This window comes from Dermacentor silvarum, chromosome 3 (genome assembly GCF_013339745.2).
Source record: "Dermacentor silvarum isolate Dsil-2018 chromosome 3, BIME_Dsil_1.4, whole genome shotgun sequence".
NCBI classification, from domain to species: domain Eukaryota; kingdom Metazoa; phylum Arthropoda; class Arachnida; order Ixodida; family Ixodidae; genus Dermacentor; species Dermacentor silvarum.
Genome location: NC_051156.1, coordinates 62,314,464 through 62,341,588, shown reverse-complemented (window position 1 = coordinate 62,341,588; position 27,125 = coordinate 62,314,464). Strand labels below are relative to the sequence as shown.

General features: G+C 50.8%; 1 protein-coding gene across 1 annotated transcript; it reads right to left on the bottom strand.

Annotated features, from left to right (window-relative positions):
* Nucleotides 1–422: 422 nt before the first annotated feature.
* On the bottom strand, nucleotides 423–14,570 carry LOC119444427 (solute carrier family 22 member 7). The gene is made up of 2 exons (XM_037708828.1): nucleotides 14,202–14,570; nucleotides 423–1,991 (listed from the first exon to the last, which is right to left on the bottom strand). The coding sequence occupies exons 1-2, from the start codon at nucleotides 14,568–14,570 to the stop codon at nucleotides 423–425; spliced, it is 1,938 nt and encodes a 645-aa protein (XP_037564756.1).
* Between the last annotated feature and the right edge of the window lie 12,555 nt (nucleotides 14,571–27,125).

The window sequence follows — 27,125 nt, the reverse complement described above, 5'->3', positions numbered from 1 at the left end:
ACCCGCCGTGGTTGCTTAGTGGCTCATAAGCACGAAATCGCGGGATCGAATCCCGGCCACGGATTCGATCCCGCGATGGAATATCGACGGGGGCAAAGTGCGAAAACACCCGTGTACTTATATTTAGGTGCGCCTAAAGAACCCCAGGTGGTCCAGATTTGTCCGGAGTCCCCCATTACGGCGTACCGCATAGTCAGATCGTCGTTTTGGCACGTCAAACTTCATAATTTAAAACGCTATATTCTGTGCCGGAGAAGGGCAATACTCCAATAAAAACACATACGGCAGACTAATGAAACATGTAACTCAAGCGTAGAACCAAGTTTAAAGAGCAAGAACAGCATGCAAGAAGAAATAATTTTATATTGTGCGATAAGGTGTCATTAGAAGGAATTGATAGAAAGAAAACATCCGCCATGTCCTTAAAAATCGCTGGCGTGCGTGTCGGCCTGTCCTGCATCTCCGTGCGAAGTGCAAGTGTTTGTCGATCCAGCCTGTGCTTGGTGGTCGTGCAGTACCACGTCAGCGCCGACTGCGTCCACGTGCAACGCTTCGTCGTGCAGCGGATCGCGCGCGGAGCACGAGGAGCCGTTATCGGTGGGAGCCTGTGCTTTGGAGCTTCTCCTGAAACCAATGGACGATGACCTGGGTGCACGTCTCGCCATCGAATTAGCCACAGCGGCCCTGATGGGAACCAGCGACTTTTGCATGGCTTTCTTGCGCTCGGCCCCGTTAGAGTGGTCCTTGCGGCTCTTGACACCGACTACATAGGGTAGCTGGTGGAGGCCGATGAGGCAGAGAAAAGCGAGCACGGCTGCGATCCCGTGAAGCCTCTGCCTCGGAGAGTCCCAGATAAGCTCGGTAACCAACGCGACAACGGCACCGATGCATCCCACAGAGTAGCAGGCTCCCATGCCCACACAGCGCACCTCGCTCGGGAATCTCTCGACCGAGTAAACGTAAGTGGCACCCATGGCAGTGGCTGTTACGGCGTAGCCCACGACGGCCGTCACACGGTCAACTTTGCTCGCCTGGACGATTGAATGCAGCGCCAGGAGCCACATAACCGCCGCAAAAGTGTGTCTTGGGCCGAACCGTGTCATGCTCCAGTAGATGGCAGTGTGCATGGCACTCACGAGGAAGACCACAGCGATGCTGCCCAAGAATGAGTGTGGCGCGGTTTCACCTGACCCGAGGTTGGTTCCGTAGAAGGCAAGCATGACCGTGAACCACGAACAGAGTTCCGGCAGGTTGTGGCCGCGAAATACCTTCTTCCGCAAGATAGCCGTCTGCGTGAACCAAAAAGTGCTTTCACGTGCGGACCGGTCTTGAGCCTTGGCTTGCATGAGCAGTGCCGCGAAGGCCAGCTTGGCCCCAGTCAGCGGCACGCCGTTGACAACTGCCACGGCGAGCGCCGCTTCTTCGGCCAGGCGCGGCTGCCGTGACGCCAGCAGCCAGGCGGCCGACTCCTCAAGCAGGAAGCAGACAGAGACGAGGAGGCACGTGGGCACCATGAGCACCACCTGAGTCTTCTCCCAGTGCTCGTTCATAACGCTGCTCAGCTTGAAGACGAGAGGGAGCAGCGCCGACGCGGGGCCCCAGCAGAGCAGGCTGAAAGTCAGCCGGTGCCCGTTATCGCACGCCTCGTAGAGCAGCACGAACAACAAAAGCTGGGCGCCGCCCGAGGTCACGGCCACGGCCAGGCGCGATAGGACGAAGCTGTCGAAGGAACGCGCCACGCCACAACTTGTGCCGGCGAACAGCAGCGCCGCCACGCAACAGATAATCACCGGCTTGCGGCCCAGGCAGTCGGCCGCCAGGCCAACGAGTGGCAGGCCCAGCAGGGCGCCTACCAAATACAGCACCGAAGACAAGGGCAACAACCAGCGGTGGCGGCACACCAGGTCCCACTGGTCCACGATGCTTTCGTTCGCCTCGTCGTATTGCCACCGCTCGCAAGGAACCACGCGGCGGTCGGCGTTGGCGAGATCCTGCCATGTGCGAGAAAAGGGGTGGCGCAGATGAAATATATGCTAGCTGGAAACGTTTTCTGTCATTGAGCTCTCGTAACGGGGAATAGAGGGCTTTCGCGAAGCACAGGGTTATCTGATAGGTCAAGAGTTCTCAAACGAGGAATGTCGCCGAAGCCAATCGTTTTGACAGGAGGACTGTCTTCGTCAGAGTAATAGAATGTTGCCCTGATGAAGACAAGTCCCCTTGTCTAAACGTTGGCTCCAGGGTATCCCTTGTTTCACCAGTGTTGATAACTTTAACATTTCATCTTCCTGTGATAATCAGTCTTGTTTTGATTACCGGACAGGTAGACATGTTTAGCCGCAATGGTGGTGCCACCTTATGGTGAAGAGCTTAATCAGAACGGACGCGGAGCTTCTACTGCAGTGATCACCGTGTGTTATGCTTACCCGTTAGTGTGAGACGCCGGTAGTGGCGTAAATGTCAACATGCAGTTCGGTTTTATTCTGCTTCCGCGGAATGATCATAACAATTAGAACGATATAACGAAGAATGATTATAACGGCTTTATGTTGGACAAAACTTTGCGCGGTGTCGCTGCAGCGTTTTTGATGTAGTCTATATTTGCGAATCCCCTATTCCCTGCAGGGTAACAGATTTTCGGACAAGCTGAAGCTCCCCCTTATGAGCACCGGGCGCTGCACCAGACGGCGGCGCGGCTGATTCAGCTAGGAACAAGATCAACCGACGCCACCCGGCTGTTTGAGCTGCGACGGTGACGATACTATTTAGAAGAGGGACAGACACGCGCCTGTTTCATGGTTTCCTGGAACCTGATAAGCGATGAGTTGCCCGATCCGCCGCAGCGTTCGAACACATACGGCATGATAGAAAACGCGGAAACGTTCGCCTCGAGATGGAGGCCGACTAGAGGCTATTGTGAACGGGCAACATTTTCTATGGTCGCGGACAACTCTCTGTGACATTGAAGGGAAAGCAAAGCTTCTCCGCGTGTGTTACTGCATCATCGTCATCATCACCTTATATTTGTCTCCTGCAGGACAAAGGCCTCTCCCTGCGATCTCCACTTATCTTCATTGCGCATTAGGTTTCTTGCGAACAGACACTGAATCAGCGTACCTTCCACGTGCTGCTGTTTTGTATTAGCCCAAACGCGGAAGAATTTTGAGGAAGACTCGAAAATCAGGGGTGTACTTTGTCTTATTTTGCTGTCGCAAGTACGATGTTTGTTTTCGCTTTCCCAGCTTAAACCAAGCGATAGCAGTAAGACTGCAGCATAGTAACAACTTTAAACTACCGCGAATGAGAATGTGGGACTACTTTCAGTACTGGTTTTGTACATGCTTTGACTAGGTAGCTGTCCCTTCATGGCCACAGAAAGTTGTCCGTGATTACCGTGTTTTCCGGACTGTAAGTAGCGTATTTTGTTTCTGAAATTTTGGTTGGTGCGTCTTACAGAACGGTACGACTTATATGTGCGTAAAACCATACATGCTCGCGCCGCCAATTTGACCGTGTTTCTTTTTATGAGTACAAGAAACAATTCACGGCAAAACTCAGAAAGAAATAAAATCTTGTATGACAGCGGGGCAACCGTGGCGACACCGGGACAAAGACAGCACAGACATATGCGCGCTGTAACATAGAACACCAACTTGCCCGATCCCAAACATTGGGCTTCGTCGATTTTCGGAGTTCTGGAAGCCCACTGGCAGCCAGCTAGTTCCGGTTCTTATAGGAAGTCACGTGAGCTGGGATCCCAAGACAACCCGGAGCTGCCCGAAGTTTGCAAAATCGAACGCCGGGACAGCTCTAGCTGCGGGATAAATGTAAACATGCTACCAGCATGGCAGCGACCGGCGTGGGCGTCGCGCGTGTGGCGTAGTTGGCCCATTTCTGTCTTGCCACCTCGGAAATATATATAGTTGCATTCAGGAATACGATCACTTTTGCGAGATTTCGCGCGACTCGGCACAGGACGCACACTGTGCAGCTCACGTTGCACAGCGCAACAAACGGCGTGCGACGCGTCCAATTCCAAAACGCCAAATCGCACCTATATAAGTGGTAGCTAAAGCGATCGCTCGAGGATGAATGCTCGTATAGCGATCACGTCGGCCACCGGCGACATTTGACATCATTTGACAAGACACGAAAAAGCAGGATATTGGGTACGTCTTATATGCATAAAATTTCATACATGCTTGAATTCGATTTCAGAAGGTCTGTTTTGGCTGATGGTGGTCCTCTTAATTCTGCTCCTGTGCTAAAAGAGCTGGGGCTGCGGCTGGCGCGTGAAAAGCACGCCGCCTGTAACCCGCGAAAAGCTTCACAGGAAAAAATAGTATTGGTCGATCATGAGGGCAATAATAAAGCTAATGTACGTGTGGTCATTACTCATCTCAACCAGTGCATTCCTTTAACATCAACGGACTATATATAGTTAGAACGCATCGGTTTCGAGTTGCCACCTAAGATACGATGGAGAGGCGGAGCGAACACGGGTTAGCTGCGATGCCTACGCTAACTGCGGAAAAAAAGACATATCGCCGCATATACGCGAGCAATGTGAAAACCGATACCACCAGAAAAAGACGTGAACCGAAAAAGCAGCGCAATGTGCGGGAATGAGCGTCTACAACTTCGACAACTTGCGCGGAACACGATGAAGAACCATGCAAGCATGATCGAGAGCGCAGCGCGCTGTTCACGGCCGAGAAGATGCATTCACGGGACACAAACAAAAGAAAGCTTCAAATGGTTCGCCGCCGTTCGTATGGCACCGCGTCGCAAGGCGGAATTCGGGGCGTTAGAATCCTAGTAAGATAACGATAGAAGTAATGCAATCAGCGATCCACGCACGGCGCCTACGTCGGGAATCGTTCCGACGATTACGCGAGCGCCTTCTGAGACGAAGTCCACAAGCACGCCAGCGCCGGGGCGGCGTGCGCTAGAGTTCGACGCAATCCAGTTGACTGAGCGAGGTATAAGTCACAAGTGCACGCGTTCGAATCCGTCAAGTCCCCACAAAGATGGCGGCGAGCGCTCATCGCCTCTGTTTGTCGTCTGCTAGCCAGAGAACTTCCAGAGAGCTGCCTGACCAAAATGGTCCTGGCTGGTTCTGGCAGCCCGCGGGTAACCAGAACAAGGAGGTTGAAAAAAAATAAGTTTTTTTTTTCAACCTCCTTGAGCCAGAAGCTTCCAGCCCCACTAAAACGAACGCGCGGCGGAAGTGAGTCGCCCGGTGGGCGGGGCAATCCGAGAAAAACGAAGGCGCTCTGGCTGGCTCTGGCAGCCCGCGGGTAGCCAGAAGTGCAAAATTGAAGAAGCCCATTGGTGCTGATATAGGTGCCTCCGTGATTGGAGGTCACGCGTACTAGTTTGCTGTTATAACTTAGTATTTCTTAAGGAAAAGGCTAAACCAATGAAACTCACTCAATAAATAAAGAAATGATGCTGCAGTTCTTTATTGTACGTCGTCGTACCCGAGATATCATCATCATCAGCCTGTATTTATGACCACTGCAGGACGAAGGCCTCTCCCTGTGATCTCCAAAAACCCCTGTCTTGCGCTAGCTGATTCCAACTTGCGCCTGTAAGTTTCCTACCTTCACCACCCCACCTAGTCTTCTGCAGTCCTCGACTGCGCTTCCCTTCTCTTGGTATCCATTCTGTAACTCTAATGGAACATCGGTTATCCATCCTGCGCATTACATGGCCTGCCCAGCTCCATTTTTTCCCTTAATGTCAATTAGAATATCGGCTATCCCCGTTTGCTCTCTGATCAACACCTATCTCTTCCTGTCTCTTAACCTTACACCTAAAACTTTGCGTTCCATCGCTCTTTGTGCGGTCCTTCATTTGTTATCGAGCTTCTTTGTTAACCTCGAAGTTTCTGCCCCATATTGTCACGAGCAATGGCAAAGACAAAGACGTTGTAGTGGGGCTGGGTCAGAGGCTCTCTTGTCGGACTGAAAACCTGCTGGAACCTGTGCGCTCTGTGCAGTCTTGACTAGGCAAGCGCTAGCCGTTCACGGTTAATTAAATACTCGCCGTAACATCTTTTTGGTGGAGGTGCGCACGCGTCATGAAACTGCCGGCTACTCACCCTTCTATCTTCTCTTTGGACGCCATCCCTTACTACCCTTTGACACCTTGCTCCCTTCTGATCCGGCCTCCACGTCCACGACTTCCTATGCGCAAGATGTCATCACGCGTGCGCTCGTCGCACGCACAGTAGCCCGCGCTCGGCTCACGTCATCGCAGACCGCACAAAAGGCCATCTACGATCGTCAACACCGGGATGCTGATTTTCCACCGGGCTCTCTCGTCCTTCTCTGGCTCCCATCTCGTCGCGTCGGCCTGTGTGAAAAGTTAATGTCGCGGTACGTCGGACCTTATCGCGTGCTGCGCCAGGTGACTCCTGTCACCTATGAGATATCTCCCATGGCATCCACCTTATCGACTGCCGCACCGCGAACTGACATCGTACATGTTTCCCGCCTCAAACTTTACAACTGTGATAATCCATTTTGATCACAACAAGCACCGGGACGGTGCTTCATCGGCCGGGGATAATGTCACGAGCAATGGCAAAGACAAAGACGTTGTAGTGGGGCTGGGTCAGAGGCTCTCTTGTCGGACTGAAAACCTGCTGGAACCTGTGCGCTCTGTGCAGTCTTGACTAGGCAAGCGCTAGCCGTTCACGGTTAATTAAATACTCCCCGTAACAATATGTTAGCTCCGGTCGAATGCAATGATTGTACACTTTTCTTTTCAACGACAGTGGCAAGATCCCAGTCAGGATCTGGCAATGCCTGCCGTATATACCCGAGATATGCCAGTTACAAAAAGCACCACTTCGTTCTCATCATCATAATTTAATCGCGCGCGCAAGAAGTCGCAGAGGCTATGCCAGCGACGTGCCTGCAACATCTCCTAAACGTTATTCAGAAGCAGGCAGCGGTGACCCAGCCATGCTGCCAGCCGAAATTGTTGACTTTTTTGACTGCGTAGAACGACGAGGCATTCGATGGCTTCGTGAGGAGCAATAAATGCTAGCTTTCTGCTTCTAAGAGGAGTTTTGATTGAAATATTTCTTACTAGAATTATTGGCTCGTAAAAGCTTTGCTGAGATAAAATTCAGTGCCATAAGATGGATAAGTAAGGAATTTTGCTATAACTATACAAGCTTGCATAATCGCGTATCATCATGCCAAGCGAGTTAAAATAGGTGCGTCTTACACCAGTGTGCCTTATATACAAACGTTTCTTCAAATCTCGTGAAAAGTCGGGAGTGGGACTTATACAAAAATGCAGCTTATAATCCAGAAAATAGGACATACAAGCATGGCCGTGCTCGAATGTCAGTTCAGTACTAGCGTGCCAGCGTGGTCCCTGGATGTTGCAATTCCACGATCTCTAAGCAATGTGATCTGGCGCTGCCGTCACGAAAACTGTACATTTCCTTGTGAGAGTCCGGGTCACGTGTGACTATCCGACGTAGATAAAAATGCTCTTGCACAGATTCTACATGCTGACAGAAAGTCACGAATTTTAATGGAATTCGTGCACGTGTGTAGAGGCAATGGTATATGAGCTGCCTGTGTCTTGTGGTAGCATATGCATAGAACAAAGAGGACGATGCCTTATTGATCGCCTGAGGGAAACGTAGTTTAAATGTAAGGAATAACCGCGACGCTCATCTCTGTGTTCACTGTCAAGAGTGCGGCTGAGCTTCTTTAATTATTGTGTTATTATTGTCAGACACAGAGATAAGGACGTGCTTTGAAATTATAGAGGTCGAAGCTATCAGGCGGAATGGTGAAATATCTGTTATGTCTACGGCTATCGACTTGGTTGATAAGGAGACGGCCTCTTGGGAAGGTGCAGTATAATAGGACGTTTTTACCAAGAGTGGCGCAGTTGTACATTGTCTAAATATGTAGCAATTTTCTTGAGAATGTTCAAGTTAATGGTTTTGTAGTGAGAAATACCCGCGCCAGCAGAAGACGAAGAATAAGACGTTTGTTGTTGGTGCTCGCGCTCGCTCAATTTGGCCGTTGCCTGTTTCGGCGCGTTCATATAAACGACGAGCGTATCTACCATTAAACGCGTACTATCAATTGGTGGAGCGTGCTCGTTCCCATTTCATCCTGGAACTCCGTACCCGGACTCTACCCCCAGCCTCGGCAATGCCTGACGACATGCCCCAGCAAGGTGCTCCCGCACCACCGGTGGTCGCCTGCTCCAGCGTACCCCAACAACGAGATCCTGTCATTTTCAACGGCACCGACGAGCAAGACGTCGAGGACTGGCTCACTTCGTATGAGCGGGTAAGCGCCCACAATAAGTGGGATGAGGGTGACAAGCTCAGCAACGTCAACTTTTACCTGGCGGGCGTAGCACAGCTGTGGTTCCACAACCACGAAGCTGATATTGCCAATTGGGCATCCTTTAAAACGAGCTTCGCGGAAGTCTTCGGCCGTCCCGCTGTTCGCAAGCTCCGCGCGGAACAACGCTTACGCGGTCGCGCCCAGCAATCCGGCGAGTACTTCACGCCCTACATTGAGGATATTGTGGACCTCTGCCGTCGCATCAACCCTGCTATGTCCGAAGCTGATAAAATCAGACACATCATGAAGGGGATTGAGGACGACGCTTTCCAAATACTGATTGCCAAAAATCCCCAAACTGTCGCAGACGTAGTTCAGTACTGTCAGAGCTATGACGAGTTGAGGAAACAGCGCATTTCTAGACGACTCCCGAGCTCTGATCCGGCCGACATGTCATCATTCACTGTAGGCGCCGTTTCTACTGACATCACAATGTTATGGTAGCAGATCCAGGAGTTCGTCCAAGAGGAAGTGGCCCGGCAATTGTCCCTTGTTCCCTGCGTGCCGGCCTCAGCGCAGGGCCTTGCTCCGACGCTACGACAGGCCATAGAGGAGCAAATTTCTGAGACGCTACCAACCACCTTCCAGCATCTGCCTGTTTCCGCTCCTCTGACCTACGCTGAAGTCCCACGCAGACAGTCACCAGCAATGCCGCTCAGCCCGGACCCTGGTCGACCAGCAAATGCCTTCTTCGCTGCGCGAGCGCCTGTCCACCCGAACCCGCCACCTTTTCGCCGTCCCGTGCCGCCGTCCACTAATCCTTGGAGCACCCCGGATAACAGGCCTATTTGCTACTTCTGTTATCTGTCTGGCCATGTCGCACGTTTCTGCCGTCGTCGTGACTTCCGTCCTAGTGCGGGCGAAGACAATCGGGACTACTTTCGTTCTGAGCCACCGCGCCCGATTTCCTCCCATTCAACGACGGACACCGGCTCACCGAGTCGCCGTGGCTACGACACACGTGGGTCGCCCTCACCACGTCGCCATTCACTTTCCCCAATAGTTCGTCGCCCCCCACTAGTCCAAGCGGAAAACTAGCCCTCGTAGTTCCGGAGGCAAGAACTGCGCACGTGTCGACAACTTCAAGGCCTCGATTTCTACCTGCGAACGAAATAACCGTGGCTATCGAAGGTGTTTCTGTGCAAGCACTCGTCGATACTGGTGCTGCTGTGTCTGTTCTTAGTGGATAACTGTGCCGCAATTAAAAATAAAATATAACCATACCGCTTTCCGATGTCTCTCTGCGTACCGCAACCGCGCACCACATTCAACCTTCAGTGGCATGCACAGCTCGTCTTGTCATACAGGACATTTTGTACGCAGTCGAATTTGTCGTTTTTTCGCCATGTTCTCACGACGTTATTTTGGGTTGGGACTTTCTCGCTACTAACCATGCTGTTGTTGACTGTGCGCGTGCCGAACTTGAGTTGTCGACGATGTGTGCCGCCGCATCTCACAAGCCACCTTCTCGAGTGGTCGTCGCCGCGGACACTGACATCCCTCCTTTGTCTTCTCTTTTTGTGCCACTTTTTTGCGGCTCTGCTTCCGATTCCACCGCCCTGTTTGCGCCCTCCGAAGCCTTCACCTCTCGCAAAAACTCCCCCCTCCCTTTAGCAGTTCTCACGGTCGAAACCTCTTGCAGCGCCATTTGTCACGAATCGGTTGTCTTCCACAGCCACGTTATACCATGGTGAATGTATAGGTCGGCTTGAGGATATTGATTCCGCATATTCTACTCAACTGCCTGACGACACGGTAGGTCTTCTCGTCGACACCATTACTCCTGCTACCTCCGTCGATTCGTCCTCCTTAGAGGCATTCCTCCCGTCAATTGATTCCACACTCCCGCCTGCACAGCGTACCCAACTCTTGGAGCTGCTCGCCCGCTTTCGGACGCCGTTCGATCATAAGCAGTCTTCCTTGGGCCGCACATCCGCCATCGTTCACCGCATTGACACTGGCACCCATGCATCCCTGCGCCAGCGTCCATACCGAGTTTCTCATGCTGAGCCCCGTGTCATTGATGAACAAGTCAACGATATGCTTCATCATGGCGTAATATAGCCCTCACACAGCCCTTGGGCTAATTCCCCAGTTGTGCTGGTAAAGAAAAAGGACGGTAGCATTAGATTCTGCGTTGATTATAGGCACCTTAACAAGATCACACGAAAAGGTGTTTATCCGCTGCCCAGAATCGACGACGCCCTCGATTGCTTGCAAGGAGCAGAGTTCTTCTCCTCTTTGGACCTTCGATCTGGGTACTGCCAGGTCCCTATGAATGAACCGGACCGTCCCAAGACTGCGTTTGTAACCCCAGACGGTTTATATGACTTTAACGTGATGCCATTCGGCCTTTGTTATGCGCCTGCCAATTTCGAACGTCTCATGGACAACATTCTTAGAGGCCTCAAATGGCACACGTGTCTGTGCTACATGGACAACGTCGTAGTCTTTTCGAAGGATTTTTCTCCCCATTTTAACCGCCTCGCAAGCGGCCTGACTTGCCTTTCAGACGCTGGATTGCAGCTTAACTTGAAGAAGTGCCACTTTGCTGCCCGCCGACTTACCATCTTAGGCCATGTTGTCAGCAAGGACGGTGTCCTTCCCGACCCTGCAAAGCTTCGCGCCGTCGCCGAGTTCCCCAGGCCGTCTACGCTGAAAGAACTCCGTAGCTTTATTGGACTGTGTTCGTACTTTCGCCGATTCGTGCGTACTTTCGCGTCCATAATCGCCCCCTTAACGCAGCTGCTTGCCGACAGCCAAGGCATCTCGGCGTGGTCTACGGCTTGCGAAGACGCGTTCGCCATATTTTACGCCATCTTTAGATATCCCCACCTATCCTACGCTACGTTGACCCAGACGCTCCCACAGAAATCCACACGGACGCTAGTGGAGTAGGCCTCGGCGCTATTCTGACCCAGCGTAAGTCTGGCTTCGAAGAGTACGTCCTCTCTTACGCCAGCCGCACACTCACCAAAGCGGCAACGAACTATTCAGTCACCGAAAAAGAATGCCTTGCAATCGTTTGGACAATCACCAAATTTCGTCCTTACGTATATGGCCGTCCATTTGACGTCGTGACTGTTCACCACGCTCTGTGCTGGTTGTCGTCGTTAAAGGACCCCTCTGGTCGCCTAGCTCGTTGGGCACTTCGTCTACTTGACTATGACATCCGTGTTGTCTACCGGTCCGGCCGTAAGCATTCGGATGCCGACGCTCTTTCGCACTCACCACTGCCCGATGAGTATGGTGCTGCGTCTGTCTCCAGCTTCTGTACCGCCGCAACTACCTCTCTGACGGCCGTAAATGGTTGCTAGTGATTCCTCGCCATTTACGTTCCGACATCTGTGCCTCTTTTCATGCGGATCCGCAATGCGCCCATGCCGGTGTACTAAACACGTGTGCACGCCTCCAGCTTCGATACTACTGGAGCGGAATGTACCGCGTCGTTCGGCAGTACGTCCACTCGTGCTCCAAGTGCCAACGCCGCAATAGCCCACCTAACAAGATTACAGGGCCGCTCCAACCATTGCCTTGTCCCTACCGGCCTTTCGACCGTATCGGCATTGATTTGTACGGCCCTCTACCGTACACCCCAGATGGCAACCGCTGGGTTATCGTCGACGTGGACCATCTCACGCGCTACGCCGAAACTTCAGCGCTTCCGGCGGCCACAGCACGTGAAGTCGGCTTGTTCATCCTTCGCAACCTTGTTCTTCGACACGGTGCGCCTCGCGAGCTACTGAGTGACTGTGGTCGTTCATTCCTCTCCGAAGCTGTAGCTGCCCTCCTCCGGGAATGCAACATTGTCCGTAGAACTACAAGCGCATATCATCCGCAAACCAATGGTATGACTGAACGCTTTAATCGTACGCTCGGCGACATGCTCGCCATGTACGTTTCCGCTAACCACACTAACTGGGACCGCATCCTTCCCTTTGTTACGTATGCTTACAATAGCACCACTCAGTCTACCACAGGGTTATCTCCCTTCTTTATGGTCGCGAACCTTCCTCGTTTATGGAAACGGTTCTTTTGAATCCCCCCGACGCTTCAGAGTCTACTCCTCTATCCGAAGCCGTCACTTATGCCGAAGAATGTCGTCAGATTGCCCGCTCACTTACCGCGCAAGATCAGGCCAGCCAGAAACATAGTCGACGCAGGCTTGTGTTTTCCATCATATTCACCTGGAACGCTGGTATGGCTCCACGTTCCCTCCTCTACTCCCGGGTCCCGGCCTTCCCACAAAGCTCAGCTCAAAGGACGCCGGCCCTTACCGGGTTCTCCGACAGACATCCCCGGTCAACTACGTCATTGAGCCTATTCACCAATCTACGGACCAACGGCGTCGCATACGCGAAACTGTTCATATCGACCGACTGAAGCCGCACTACGACCCACCAGTGCTACCTGTTCCATAGGTCGCCAGGATGGCTCCTTTTTCGCCGGGGAGTGAATATAGTGAGAAATACGGGCGCCAGCAGAAGACGAAGAATAAGACGTTTGTTGTTGATGCTCGCGCTCGCTCCATTTGGCCGTTGCCTGTTTCGGCGCATTCATATAAACGCCGAGCGTATCTACCATTTAACACGTACTATCAGTTTGAATAATCTGCATAGCGGTGTCTTCGTCTATTTTTGTCCTTGCTTGCTGGCGCTACATTGTTATCCTGATATTCTTAGGTGTTTTCTTATGAAGTCTTAATCAATTTTCACTCTCACAGGATCTTGTTTTCTTGACAAGCCGTGCATATATGGAGTACAGGCAATATTACAGGCGCGTCAATATTAGTTTGATAGCATGGCGGCGGCTGCTACATTGAGAAAGTTTAACTTCGAACTGCTGTGCATCAGCAGTTACTATAGTGCAGCGTTGGGGGGTTCAGTTTCGCCTGTTCTGCGCCTTTTCGTCCTCTTGATGTACAGCACTGCTGTACATCAGCCCCGAGCCATTGCTAAGTGTAGTGTAATTAAAAAGTTGTCGCAGTTTCACCTGAAAGGCGAAGCATCAATTGCGATAGCAAATTTGTAGAGAGCTATACGGAGTATTGATAGTAGCTTTATCAGCTGTATAAACTTCGACATGCAGCAGCACCGGCAGCACGTAGAACTGTTGTCGACGCCGTCGGCGTTTTGCCCGCGTTCGCACAAAATGCGTGCGGCGTTGGTGAGTGTTGCCGGAGCATCTGATGTAAATAGGCACTTGATGCCGCAGCTAAACGTCGCCTCCCTTCCCTCCCCCTCCCCCCCACCCCCACGGCCTTTCGTGCGTCAGAAGAAGGCGCGTTTGCTCTACATATATGGTGATTGTAAAGGAGGAAAGAGACGCCTACTTCTGCAGCCCTTAAGGGAGCACGGCACAGAACGCGCGTTTGTTCTCCGCCGTGCGTTCACTCCCCGTGAAAGCGCGCGTCTCTCGCGCCCTTTCACTCGCACATACAGCGTTCGGCGGCGCGCGGCGATGATTTCATCTCCATTGACGTCATACGGAACCTCAAGGCGACGGCGACGACGACGGCGACGCCGACGGCAGAAATCTGCTTTGAAGCGTCCATATAATTGCTATCGCAATATTAAGTCCGATTGTGCTACATGAAACAATCCCGCAAAACACGTCTGCGGTTTGATTAATAGCTGAAGACCATGCATCGCGCCACGTTACCGGGCAAATAATGAATGTAACACAGAGCTAATAACCCGACACTGCTGCCTCCACGCGTGCAGCTAGAGTTTTGACTAGCGGACGAACGCCATAGACAAACGCTCGGTAAGGAATGAGGCTGGTAGGACTGCACGCCGACTACGCGCTCACCGGCACAGGCGGATCGTAGACGGTGCACTGGCTGAAGCTACCGTCGGTCATCAGCGGTATGGCCACGTTCCTCCAGACTTCGGTTGGGAGCAATGCCAAGTCATACGGTGGTGCGCACCAGTGCCGAACAGGACGAGCGAGCACGCGGTAGGCGAGCGAGTGGGCCAGCATCACGGCAGTGGAAAGCGTCGCGCAGACCAGCAGGCGCCGCTGGAAGGCACCGTGGCCCGTCACGTCGAACACGTCCTGCGGCTTTTGCGGGTCGATGCCGCACGTGGCGGGGCTCTCGGTCACCGGTGGGCGCTGATAGGGCGTCAGCACCTGCTCACTCTCTGCAACCGCTGGGAAGGAAGCCGGCGACGACTGCATGGCTTCTTCTGGTCCCTTTTCTTCTTCTCCTCCTCTCACTATAGTGCGTGCTCAGATTTGGAGAGTGGTCATGTAGGTTTGTTTGTCCATCTCAACCGAAATCGTCAAGGTCACCATGGTGGGTTGGACAAAAACTGGAAAGAGAGAGAGAAGAAAATTAATACAGAACAGCACGCAGAGAATCGAGCTTAAGTAGCTCCTCCACTCCGCTGTGGGTGGTCCCCTCAGTCCAGGAGTCTAGCGGCCTTACTTGCCCTTCTCGCTCGGTTGACCAGTCCGAACTGGTTCATCAAGCCGGAGCTTGACAGTGCCGCCTCCCATTGCCATGTGGTGGGGTAAGTTATGGGTACGTTATAGGCGTGCGCAGGCACATCAATAACATACCTATAACCATACCTTCCATGGTGTAGGAAGGAAAAATATAGCGCGAGAAAAGAACCATTTGAAATTTAGTGTAAAATTCTGGATTGATAAGCGGAAATTAATGGTAATAATACATAATTATGTGATTTATATAACAAAAAGATATTACATGCTACACAAAAACAAGAAATAGGAATGCGTTAAGAGATTTAGCGGAACATTGGCTTTTGAAAGAAAGAGAGAAAAACATTTATTGAGCTCAAATGACGGCGTCTTCTCAGACGACGGACGGGGTGGTTCCCTGGTTTCGGGATCCATATACGGCCAGCAGCTCCTGGCCCCTAGCCGCCAGCGCGAGCTGGATCGACAGGGCGGGGCTGGACCGTAAGGTCTCCCATCGCTCAAGGTGTGGGGTAGTGGGGGACGGAGGAGGGATGGGGGGTATAGGGGATTTCAGTGACGTGCACTCCATCAGGATGTGTGCGAGGGTGCCTGTGTTGTTTTTGCAAAATGGACAAATGTCCTCTTCGGTTTCTGGGTAGAATTTATTCATCAGGGCAGGGTGTGTAAGTGAACCAGCCTGAATGCGCCTGATGATTGTTTGTTGTTCCCTGCTCAGGCTGCGGTGCGGCTCGGGGAAGGTGCGCCGATCCTCCCTATACTCGGAGGTAATCTCTCTGTACGTGAGCACCGGGTTGGTGGTGTCGGCGTCCTGCCCTGCCCCGAGGGTCATCGCTCGGGCATGGGAATCGGCTATGACGGTGCCGGCTACCTCTGTGTGGGCAGGCGCCCATACGAGCTCTACGGCTCGCTCCGGTGGCCTTTTCTTCGTTAATATCGCGGCTGCCTCTGAGGAGATCACCCCTTTCCTGTAGCCGCCGTAAGCTCTTTTGGAGTCGGTAACCACTACCCTGGCACCCGGTTGGACGAGCGCCAGGGCTATGGCCACTTCCTCTGCTGTCGCTGACTCTCTGGTGTTCACTGCAGCGCTGTTTATCAACCGTTCCCCGTCGGTTACCACCACCGCTGAGTTGCTGCTGCCCTTGACGAGGGACGAGGGACGCATTGGAATTGAAGATGCAGTCACAATATACAGGGTGCTTTTTTGTACCACGTTTTAAAATACCGCCCGTGTCAGACAGCACAATTCTGACCCTTGAGCTAAGTTATTCGAGGAGGCGACCACTATTTCTCCAAAAAATCAAAATGCTTAATTGAATAATTACCATAAAAACGGAAATTATCTGTTGCATTACTTACTTATAACGGCAAATATTTTAATTTACGAATTGTAGCCGGTGGGTTAGCAAGGTGTATACATTTGGAACAAATTCTCAAGACTTCGCCAATTTCGAGATATTAATTTTCAAAATGTCCGACAAGCTGCATTCCAGTTACTTTTGTGCTTCAATGCATAGAACAGCATCTTCTTTAAAGAGTAGGCGCGACAACAGTGCATTTTTGCCGGAAGTTGCACGGCGTATATGCCGAAATCGGTGCCACCCTCAAAGTTAGCTCAAACTCGATATTCCTTACAAACTCATAAGCAGATTTTACTATATGCTTAAGTCTTTAATTAAAACAAGTTATTACCATAATTATGATAATTTTTCAATTAAGCATTTTGACTTTTAGTTGAAGTAATCGCCGCTTCATCGAGTAATTTAGATGAAGGGTTTCAATTTGCGCTATCTGCCACAGGCAATTTTTAAAAATTTGGTGCAGGTAAAAAAAAGACCCTCTATGAGCAAATTATTGCCTACAAAAATTTAGGCAGTCTCAACTCCAGCTGACATGTACGTAATGCGAAACGCTCGCTTGGAAGTGTGAAACACGCACTTGGTAGAGAATGTTTTTTTATTAATCGTATACCAGTTCTCCAGCGAACGCTTAATGCTTTTGCGACGCGTTGCGAACTGATACGGAGAGCCTAGCATGCTGCTGTTTGTCGTTGGCAGTGTTCCCAGAAACACATAACCAGTGGCGCCGGAGTGGCACCGGAGGCACATACGTGGTGCCACATACCGAAGTTGGCGTCAAAGAAGTTCATTGAAGTTCATATACCCAGTGGCACATACGCTCGGGAGCGGCCTAGATTTTAGGTGAGGTGAGCGAATAACAGCGCGAACTCACGAGGACGAGACGAGTAGGTGGCACGCATGTGCTGACTTACAACTACTTTTGTTTTCGGAAGTGTACGAAATCTATGGCATGCATCCGACACACACAAAAATTGGAGGACGCTTAAACTTCGCCTTTAAAAGTGCAACGCGATAGCATTCAAAGATTTCTGAATGCTTGTCAGGCTTCCAGGCAAATGCACGTTTCTTTTTTTCTCCCCCTTCGTCTCTGCGCGCCGCTGCCGTTTTACGCTGCCGAGGAGGCGAGCGCCATCTGGATTGTGTTTTTGCAAGTAACCTACCCGGGCGCGCCGCTGTTGGTATGGTAGAAAAGCTGAAAAAGGGTTTGTGTTTGAGTTTTCTCGTAGCAGAAATGTTTTCTTGTACATTCGAATTTCAATCCGACGCTATCATGTCTGTAGGTTGCGGTTAAGTCGTACTTTTCGATTTTTCTGAGGGATTTTATTTTGAGAAATTCAATTTCGTTCCCTAACGTCTTGCACCACGCGGAGGGCTTGTGCGGTCGGGGTGCTTCAGGATGATTTTCTCAGCCACCGACGCCGAATTTTCTGTGACACGGGGCCCTTAACCATTTCGCGTTAAAATATAGAAAGGCATAAAACAATCGGGTGCACTTGGTCGCCGCTTAATCAGAACTGTTTATTGCTCCAAACATGCACACCAAGAAATCGTTTCCCTTTTTCAGTCAGCGTCAGGGACGCCCAGCTTATACATGCATCATCCAGTTTATCTGTCTTTGCTGCATCGGCTATCAATCTAGTCATCTTGTCAGAGGAGCGTCTAAGCAATGTCGCACTGTCAAACTTTGGTATGCATCAACAGTCTTGTCAATGTATTACCAAATGCCCTGAAATGTATTTATTTATTTATTTATTTATTTATTTATTTATTTATTTATTTATTTATTTATTTATTTACATACTCGCAAGGCCCGAGGGCATTACAGAGAGGAGTGGTGAGTACATATGAAGTCGTTGGCAACCTTTTTGAAATTAATGGTGTCACAGATAGCAGCGATGGAGGCGGGAAGGTGGTTCCAGTCGTCGGCAGTGCGCGGTATAAATGAGTAAAAGTAAGAGTTGGATTTGCATCGTAGTATCCCCACCTTCATTTGGTGATCGATGCGAGGTGAGATATAGGATGGGTGAAGGAACAACTCATCTTTAAGAACAGGATTAGTGTGGTAGATCTTATGAAACAGGCACAAGCGCATAAACTTGCGACGTACTGCGAGGTCTGGCAAACCAAGCGCCAGTTTCATTGATGATACGCTTGCGTAGCGTATAATTTGATAAGATGAAACGGGCGGCCCTGTTCTGAAGTGATTCTAGAAGATTTGTTAGATTAGCTTGACCAGGGTCCCAGATGGAGCAGGCATATTCGAGCTTGGGACGTACTAATGTTTTATAAAGTTGTGATTTAACGTGAACAGTCGCACTGGAAAAATTGCGACGTATGAAACCGAGCATGCGGTTAGCGTTAATAAATATGTATCGCACGTTCCATGATAGATTACTAGTGATATGTATACCGAGATATTTGTAACTTTCTACAGAAGCTAATGGTATGTTATTGAGGGTATAGTTCAAAAAGATAGGGAAAGAGGGAGTCCGTGAGACACGCATGCTTCTACATTTAATAATATTAAGGGTCATTAAAGAATCGGAACACCAAGAAGATATGGCTGTGAGGTGAGATTGCAGGGCAGCATGATCAGAAGCGTTAGTGATGACGCGGTAAACTACGCAGTCATCGGCGAGAAGTTTTATAGAAGTAATAAACATGGGAAGGTCGTTAATAAATATTAGAAAGAGTAGTGGACCCAGAACAGACCCCTGAGGTACTCCAGACTGCACAAAAGCAATGGAAGAGCCATGACCGTTAGCAGATACATATTGGAAGCGATTATAAAGGAAACCTTCAATACAGCGCAAGATATGAGTATCGAGATTAAGATTACGCAACTTATGGAAAAGTAATTTCTGAGACATTCAGTCGAAAGCCTTCGCGAAGTTGCAAGAATATACAATCTATTGTAAGTCCCTTGTCCACAGCACTAAGTAAATCATTAGTAAAAACCAAGAGCTGGGTGTCACATGAAAAATATTTTCTAAAGCCATGCTGACAGTAAAAAATTAGTTGGATTCCAGAAAAGCGATAAGATGCAAGTAAATGGCATGCTCCATGAGCTTACAGGGTACGCTGGTTAATGATATGGGCCTATAATTAAATGGAGAATCAGTGGGACCTGATTTGTGCAGCGGAACCACCTTCCCTCCTTTCCAATCATTGGGCAAGGTGCATGATTCTAGTGACTGAGCAAAAATGTGCGATAGTATTAACGAAGAATACGTCAGCATGTTTTTAAGAAATTTGGAATTGATATGATCAATTCCTGCACAAGAAGGTATCTTTAGCTTTGTAATCAAACTAGCAATACCAACAGCATCAAAAGAGACAGGGTTCATGGGAATGTAATCAGCAAACGAGATGTCAAGATAAACATGGGGCGATGTAGCAGAAAAAAACGACATGAATACATTGTTTAATGCTTCGCAGCAGTCATGGGCGGTATAGAAACACCATTTTCATCACACAATTCAATCGAAGATGACTTCTTTTCACTGACTATATTCCAGAATTTTCGCGGGGGATCAGAAAGAATTGAAGGCAGAGTAACTTGATAAAATTCGCTCTTAGAAAGTGCGGTAGCTTGCTTGTATTCGTAGTCAGCAGTCACATAGGCGTGCCAATGCTCTGGACGATTGGCTGTCTTGGTGCGCCGAAAAAGTCTCTTCTTTTTATTTAGCAGACGTTTAAGACGTGCTTTGAACCACGGTGCATGCGAGTTAGAAGTGATACGTATAATTGGAATGAAGCACTGAATGAGTGACAGTACTTCCTGTTTAAATAGGCACCAATTTTCTTCAACGGTTCTTGAGTGGAAGTTCGGAAGATAGTCAGTGATGAACATTTCTAAAGCCAGGGTAATAAAATCGAAGTCAGTATGTTTATAATCGCGAATTTGTTTAGATGATTTAACGGATGGAACAAAAGCACGTAAGTCAAACTGCATTATACTATGATCACTTAGACCTGGCAAGTAAGATATAGCGGAAACAAGATGTGGTGCTGTCGTGAGGATTAAATCCAAAATGTTAGCAGAAAGTGTTGTGCACCGAGTCGGTTTAAGGGCGAGAGGCGTTAAGTTAAAGTCTAAACAAATATTGATGAAACATGAGCACTCGGACGAACTATTCATTACTGAGGAAAAATCATTACACCAATTAATAGTAGGGTAGTTGAAGTCACCTATGATCAATAACGGATACGAAGGAAATCTTACGGTTAGATTACTGAGTGCATCATGAAATTCTGAACAAAATTCGTTAGATGAAGTGGGCGACCGCTAACACACACAAAAGATGAAGTCCCCGTGCCCTGCGCGTATATGCGCGCATACTAATTCAAGAGGCGACGAAAGTGCTATGTTGCTACTGATAATCCCGTCACGGACAGCTATCAGTACACCGCCACCAGTGCGCGGTTCATGATCGCATCGAAAGAATTTGTAGCTGCTGTGACATGCCAATATTTCGCGGTCAGTAATTTTCCTTGAAAGCCATGTCTCGGTTAGCACCACAATATCGGCTTCACATGTATCGATAACTGCGGACAGCTGATCGCGCTTATTGCATACACTGCGTATGTTCGAATACAGGACGGAGACCGGTTTTTACTTAGTAGCATGGGGTGGCTATAACTGCGGCGCACGAGAATTGCTAGGACGGGCAGTGGATATGTTAGTAAGGTTGGCAGTCCTGCCATCAGAAGGATCTATTTCACGTACTTGGTGGTGGGCAGTATGACAGTGTACATAGCACATCCTGTTAATATACAGCTTGTTGAAACGGAGCGTGAATTGTTGGCCGCTAGTCCTACCAAATTCAAGTAGCTTTTTACGCGACTGACGTGTGGCCACGCAAAAATCTTCACCGACCGAGACGCTCGAGTCACGCAATTTGGTGCGTTGAGAAATTATGCTTTCCCTTAGTTTGTACGAAGCGAATTTAACAATAATGAGTCGTGGTCGTTTCGCATTGTAATGGCCTAACCTATGAGCACGGCAGATACCGTCGTCGGGGAAACTAATGCTGCTAAACACGCCACCGAGTAAACTCGCGACATCGAACGCAAGCGACAACAGCGATGAGCCGAGAATCGTACAACGCAACGGAAGGAAAAGTTGCACGAAAGGGAAGGACAAGTAGTTCGAAATGGAAGGAAAAGTAGTAGTAGGTCAGGTACACACACCACAAGCTTCGCTTACCCCCATTTTCTCGACAGGGGAAGGGCTAGTGATATTTCGTTATTGTAGAGTGGCAGATCGCCAATGTAACACACGTTGTTATCCAAGTCGGCGTCAGAGAGTTTCTTCGAACGGCGGTACGTACCCAGTCGCTCATCTACAGTGAGCCAAGTCCGCGTGAAGGAGGTTCGTGGAATAGCGGCACGTATTTATTTGAATGGGAAAGCATTATACGTCCCATAAGGCAGAAAGTGCGGCGTTGTATGCAACGAGTGGAACCAAAAATCATCCTCATCAGTGACATCAGCGTCTTGTATGACGTCATTAGTAATACACAATTAAAGTTAGGACAAGTTAGAGTATGGTAAAGTGAATTAAGGTGAAGTAAAGTCAATGAAGTGGAATTAAAGCGCATTTAAGTGGATGAAGGTGGATTAAAGTGGATTTTAAAATAGGCACAAATTAGAGCAAGGTGGATTTTTGATGATTCATGTGGAATAATTAAGGTGGATTAAGGTTGGTAAAAATTAGAGAAAGCGGGATTCAGATAGAGTCCTGAAGGACAAGTGACAACGCATGACGTCATGTAGCATGGTGTGATGACAGGTTCTTTTATTTTAATGTTTCAGACGGTTCTCTTAGGCGGAGTCTCCGAGAACCCAATTGAGGACAAAGCCGTTTGTTGTAGAACGCATACACAAAACGTTTAATATAACTAGAACGAAAAGAACACCATGAACCAATTACTCAAAGATAACATGAAACACATGTAGCTAGAACGCTAATGATATCAGGCAAGTTCGGGCAGGCTGCGAGTGTGAGCACGCACTACAGTCTCGCCGCGGCGTCGAGACTGTAGTGGCGTCGGTGTCACCAATGGTCGGCGTGTCGAATCGTTGACCTGGCGACCAGAGCGTGGCAGCTCTGGGCTTGGAGGGAGAAGGCCGGCGGCTTGGCGGCACGGGCAGACGGCGACGGCGTTCTGGCCGGGGACCTGGTCGTGGAACTCGGGCCCGTAGCCCGACAGCTCTCGTTCTGCCCACGGCCGCAGACGCTCGCCGGCTTCGGACAGCAGTTGACGATCGGGAAGAGTGGCGACGCCCAGGAACGGGTTGGCAAGAGGCCTCGGTCAGGTGAAGTCCTGGTGGCTCGGGTCCGGAATCCGACAGCCGTCTTCAACCCCCGATCCGGTGGCCGACCTTCTCCTGGTGCCGCTTCTGGAACTCTCCCTCTCCCGCCAGCGTGCCTCCTTTTTCTGCCCCTCTGGCCGATTTGTCGTTTCCTCATTGGCCGCTTGAGTGGTTCGTGTTGTCTTGCAATTGGATGTCTTTCTTTTTTTTCTTGCGCCGCGTATTCACGTGCACTTCGACGTTGTCGTCTTTCATCTGCATGGAATTCGCCTTGGCGCGCGCACTACATGTCATCTGCTTCTTGTCGTCTCCAACCACCGCCCCGTAGGGAGCCTACATGCAAGCGCAAACAGCGCTTGCATGTAGGCTCCCTACCGCACCGCGTCGCGCACCACACATATCACCGTTTCTTACCACCCCACCGTGTCGCGCACTACTCATCACACATGGGCGTAACCAATGAATTAGAGAAGTCATTATGCTTTCGCATTCAAATCACGTAAGGATATTTCAGTGAATGTCAATATTTATTTATTTATTTATTTTGTAAAGTCGTTTATTGCACGCAAGCGTTAGGGCTGACAGTTCGATCAGTTCAGAGAACCGCGAGCGCGAGCGGCGTAGTCCGAGCGATGCGCTGGAGAGACTGACCCACTAGACAGCGCTGGTAAGGATGCCCCACTGCATCGTCCCCCTTCTTCACTACAATTGCCCCGGGGACGAAAAAAGAAGCCGTCCGGCGACCTAACAGTTCGTCACTATTAGGGGATCATAATACGGCTTGAGGCGCTCGACGTTGACAATGTCGCGTCCGCGACGGCGCATCTCGGAAGATGGTTCAACGGGCTCAATCACATAGTTGACGGGTGATGCACGCTCGACGATGCGGTAGGGACCTTCATACTTAGGCATTAACTTAGAAGACAGACCAGGTGCAGCGGAAGGAACTGAGAGCCACACAAGCGCTCCAGGAAGAAAGGTGGGCGCGGAGGTGGTGGCACCGCGAGTGTTCTTCTGGCGCTCTTGGTCATTGGAGGTAAAAGCCCGGGCGAGGTCCCAGCACTCTTCGGCATGTCTCACCGTATCAGAAATGGGCGCACATTCAGATGCGTCGGGCCGGTATGGTAGCATTGTGTCGATAGTGGGCGATGGGTGCCGGCCATACAATAGGAAATATGGCGAAAAACCAGTGGTGCTCTGCGCAGCGGTATTGTACGCGTAGGTGACGAAGGGCATAATGGCGTCCCAGTTTGTGTGGTCGGAGGAGACGTACATTGAGAGCATGTCGCCGAGCGTGCGGTTGAACCGTTCCGTGAGTCCATTGGTTTGAGGATGGTACGCCGTTGTTGTGCGATGAACAACGTGGCACTCTTTGAGAATAGCTTCAACTACTTCCGAGAGGAAGACACGTCCGCGGTCACTGAGCAGCTCCTGGGGTCGCCCATGACGTAGGATGAATCGACGAAGCAGGAAGGAGGCAACGTCACGCGCTGTAGCTGCCGGAAGCGCCGCAGTTTCAGCGTATCGCGTAAGGTGGTCAACCGCCACAATGGCCCAGCGGTTTCCAGCCGATGTCTTGGAAAGGGGCTCGTACAAATCTATACCGACGCGCCCAAAGGCCGGGTGGGGCAAGGTAAAGGTTGCAGCCCAGCTGGAGAGAGGCGAGGTGAAGATTTCCGGCGCTGGCAATCGGGACAAGAGCGTACGAACTTTTGAACGTAGCTGTACATCCCTCGCCAGTAGTGCCGCTGTTGAAGGCGCTGGTAAGTCTTGAAAACGCCAGAGTGAGCACACTGGGGATCGGCGTGGAAAGCTGCGCATATTTCGGAACGCAGGCTGCGAGGCACTACTAACAACCACTGGCGGCCGTCGGAGCTGTAATTGCGCCGGTGAAGCAGGTCGTCCCGAATGGCGAAATGGTGAGCTTGACGGCGCAACGCGCGGGTTGTTGACCTGGTCGATGGATCAGAGAGCCAGCCTATAAGCGACGCAATCCAGGGGTCCTTGCGCTGCTCGGAAGCGATGGTGCGAAGGTCGATGGAAGACACAGTCAACTGAGATATATTGTTGTCAGCCAAGGGAGAGCGCGAGAGGGCATCGGCGTCCGAGTGCTGTCGTCCGCTGCGGTAGAGTACGCGGATGTCGTAGTCTTGCAGGCGAAGTGCCCAACGTGCAAGACGACCGGACGGATCTTTCAATGACGCCAGCCAACATAGTGCGTGGTGGTCCGTGATAACATCAAATGGGCGGCCATACAAATATGGCCGGAACTTAGTAAGAGCCCAGATGATCGCGAGACATTCTTTTTCTGTCACGGTGTAATTGTTCTCGGCTTTCGTAAGCGTTCGGCTGGCATAAGCGACGACATACTCAGGGAACCCTTGCTTACGTTGCGCGAGGACAGCGCCAAGGCCAACACCGCTGGCATCTGTGTGGACCTCTGTAGGGGCCGTCGGGTCGTAGTGGCGCAAAATTGGGGGGAAGTCAGCAAACCACGAAGACTCGTGAACGCCTCGTCGCACTCTGATGACCACAAGGTGAGGAGCCCGTTGCTCCCTAGGAGCTCCGTCAGGGGCGATATGATGGCGGCGAAATTCCGAATGAAGCGTCTGAAGTATGAGCATAGACCGATAAAACTGCGCAATTATTTGATGGACTTTGGCTTGGGGAATTCGGCAACGGCGCGAAGTTTGTCGGGGTCAGGGAGAATTCCGTCCTTGGATACGACATAGCCAAGTATCGTGAGTTGCCGTGCAGCAAATCGGCACTTCTTTATGTTTAATTGTAGGCCGGCGTTCGATAAACACGTCAAAACACGCCGTAGGCGTCCGAGGTGCGTGTGGAAGTCGGGTGCGAAAACTACAATGTCGTCAAGATAGCACAAACATGTGTGCCACTTGGAGCCTCGCAGAACTGTGTCCATCATGCGCTCGAATGTCGCGGGCGCATTACAGAGTCCAAAAGGCATGACGTTAAACTCGTACAAGCCGTCGGGCGTTATAAAGGCTGTTTTCGGTCGATCGACTTCTTCCATAGGCACTTGCCAATACCCGGAGCGCAAATCCAGAAATGAAAAGAACTCGGCTCCTTGCAGGCAGTCAATTGCGTCGTCTATGCGTGGCAGGGGATATACGTCCTTGCGAGTGATCTTGTTCAGCCGGCGATAATCGACGCAAAAACTTACGGAGCCGTCCTTCTTTGTAACAAGTACGACAGGAGAAGCCCATGGACTTTTCGAGGGTTGAATTACTTCGCGCCGAAGCATGTCGTCGACTTGCTCATTAATCACCCGACGTTCGCTGGCAGAAACGCGATACGGGCGTTGTCGCAATGGTGGGTGAGAGCCAGTGTCGATGTGGTGCGTTACAGTTGAAGTCCTACCCAAGGAAGCTTGCCCCACGTCGAAAGAGGAACGAAATTCTTCCAAGAGGGACAGCAGCTGGGAACGCTGGGCCGCTGTAAGGGTTCCAGCGATGGAAGAACCAAATCATCTCTGGGCAATGCGTCAGATGTAGAAACAGCACTGAGCGTACGGTAGGTGGCGCAATTCGGGTAGTCGGGCACGTCGATAACTTGCACGTCGTCGACGGCTTCCACGGTATCAACACATTCTCCTCAGAGCAGCATGACAGGGTATGGGCACGGGTTACAAACGAAAATTGTGCTAGTGCCCTTGTTGATGTCCATGGTCGCAAACGGTAGCAACAGGCCCTTCCGTGCGAGGAAACGGCCAGACGGCGAAAGTAATGCAATGGCGTCCGAGAGGCCACTGCAGTGCATGGACACGATCATTGAGGCGTTGGGAGCAACCTGAGTGTCGGCTTCGACGGTCAGTTTCCTGGAAAGAGGCGGAGCGTCAGTGGGCGTCAAATCTAGCAGCGGCGATAGTTCTATTTCGGCCCGTGCGTAATCGATAACGGCATTATGGCGCGACAGAAAATCCCAGCCGAGGATGACATCGTGAGAGCAGGAGGAAAGGATCAAGAATTCTATGGCGTAGACAACGTCCTGACTTTCTACACGAGCAGTGCAAGACGCCAAGGGTCGAATATGCTGAGCACTGGCTGTGCGAAGGGATAGTCCGGACAGGGGCGTCGTCACTTTCCGCAGTAAGCGGCAAAGTGTAGCGTTCATAACACATACGGCTGCTCCTGTGTCCACGAGTGCAGACGCGCGGATACCGTCGACAAACACGTCTATCACATTTAATGGGCTGCAATGAGGACTTGTGTACTTCGACGTTGACGCAGCCTTTGCCTCTTAGACTGCGACTGTTTTCCTCATCCCGAGGGGCGGCACGAGGTCGCATCGGCGATAACGAGCGCCGGCGAGGAGATGGAGAACGGCGGGTGTTCGGCGGCGGGTGGTATGTCGGTGACACACCGGAAGGTGGGTCGTAAGATGGACCGGGCGAACGGTTTGGCATGGATGATGCGACGCTGGGCGGCTGCACACAATTACAGAAACGAGCCACGTGACTGGCGTAGCCACAGGCAAAGCATATAGGCCGGTTGTCAGACGTACGCCACCGGTTCGCTGTGGCTGGTCCCGCCCACGTTGGAGCACGCCCTGTATGCAGCGGCTGGTGATATGACTGTATAGCGGGCTGCAC

Excerpts from the sequence above, each read along its gene's own strand:
- LOC119444427 (XM_037708828.1), bottom strand. The coding sequence starts at position 14,570 with ATGCAGTCGTCGCCGGCTTCCTTCCCAGCGGTTGCAGAGAGTGAGCAG. Across the intron at positions 1,992-14,201 it reads TCTACGATCCGCCTGTGCCG|GATCTCGCCAACGCCGACCG; the intron begins GTGAGCGCGTAG and ends CGCACATGGCAG.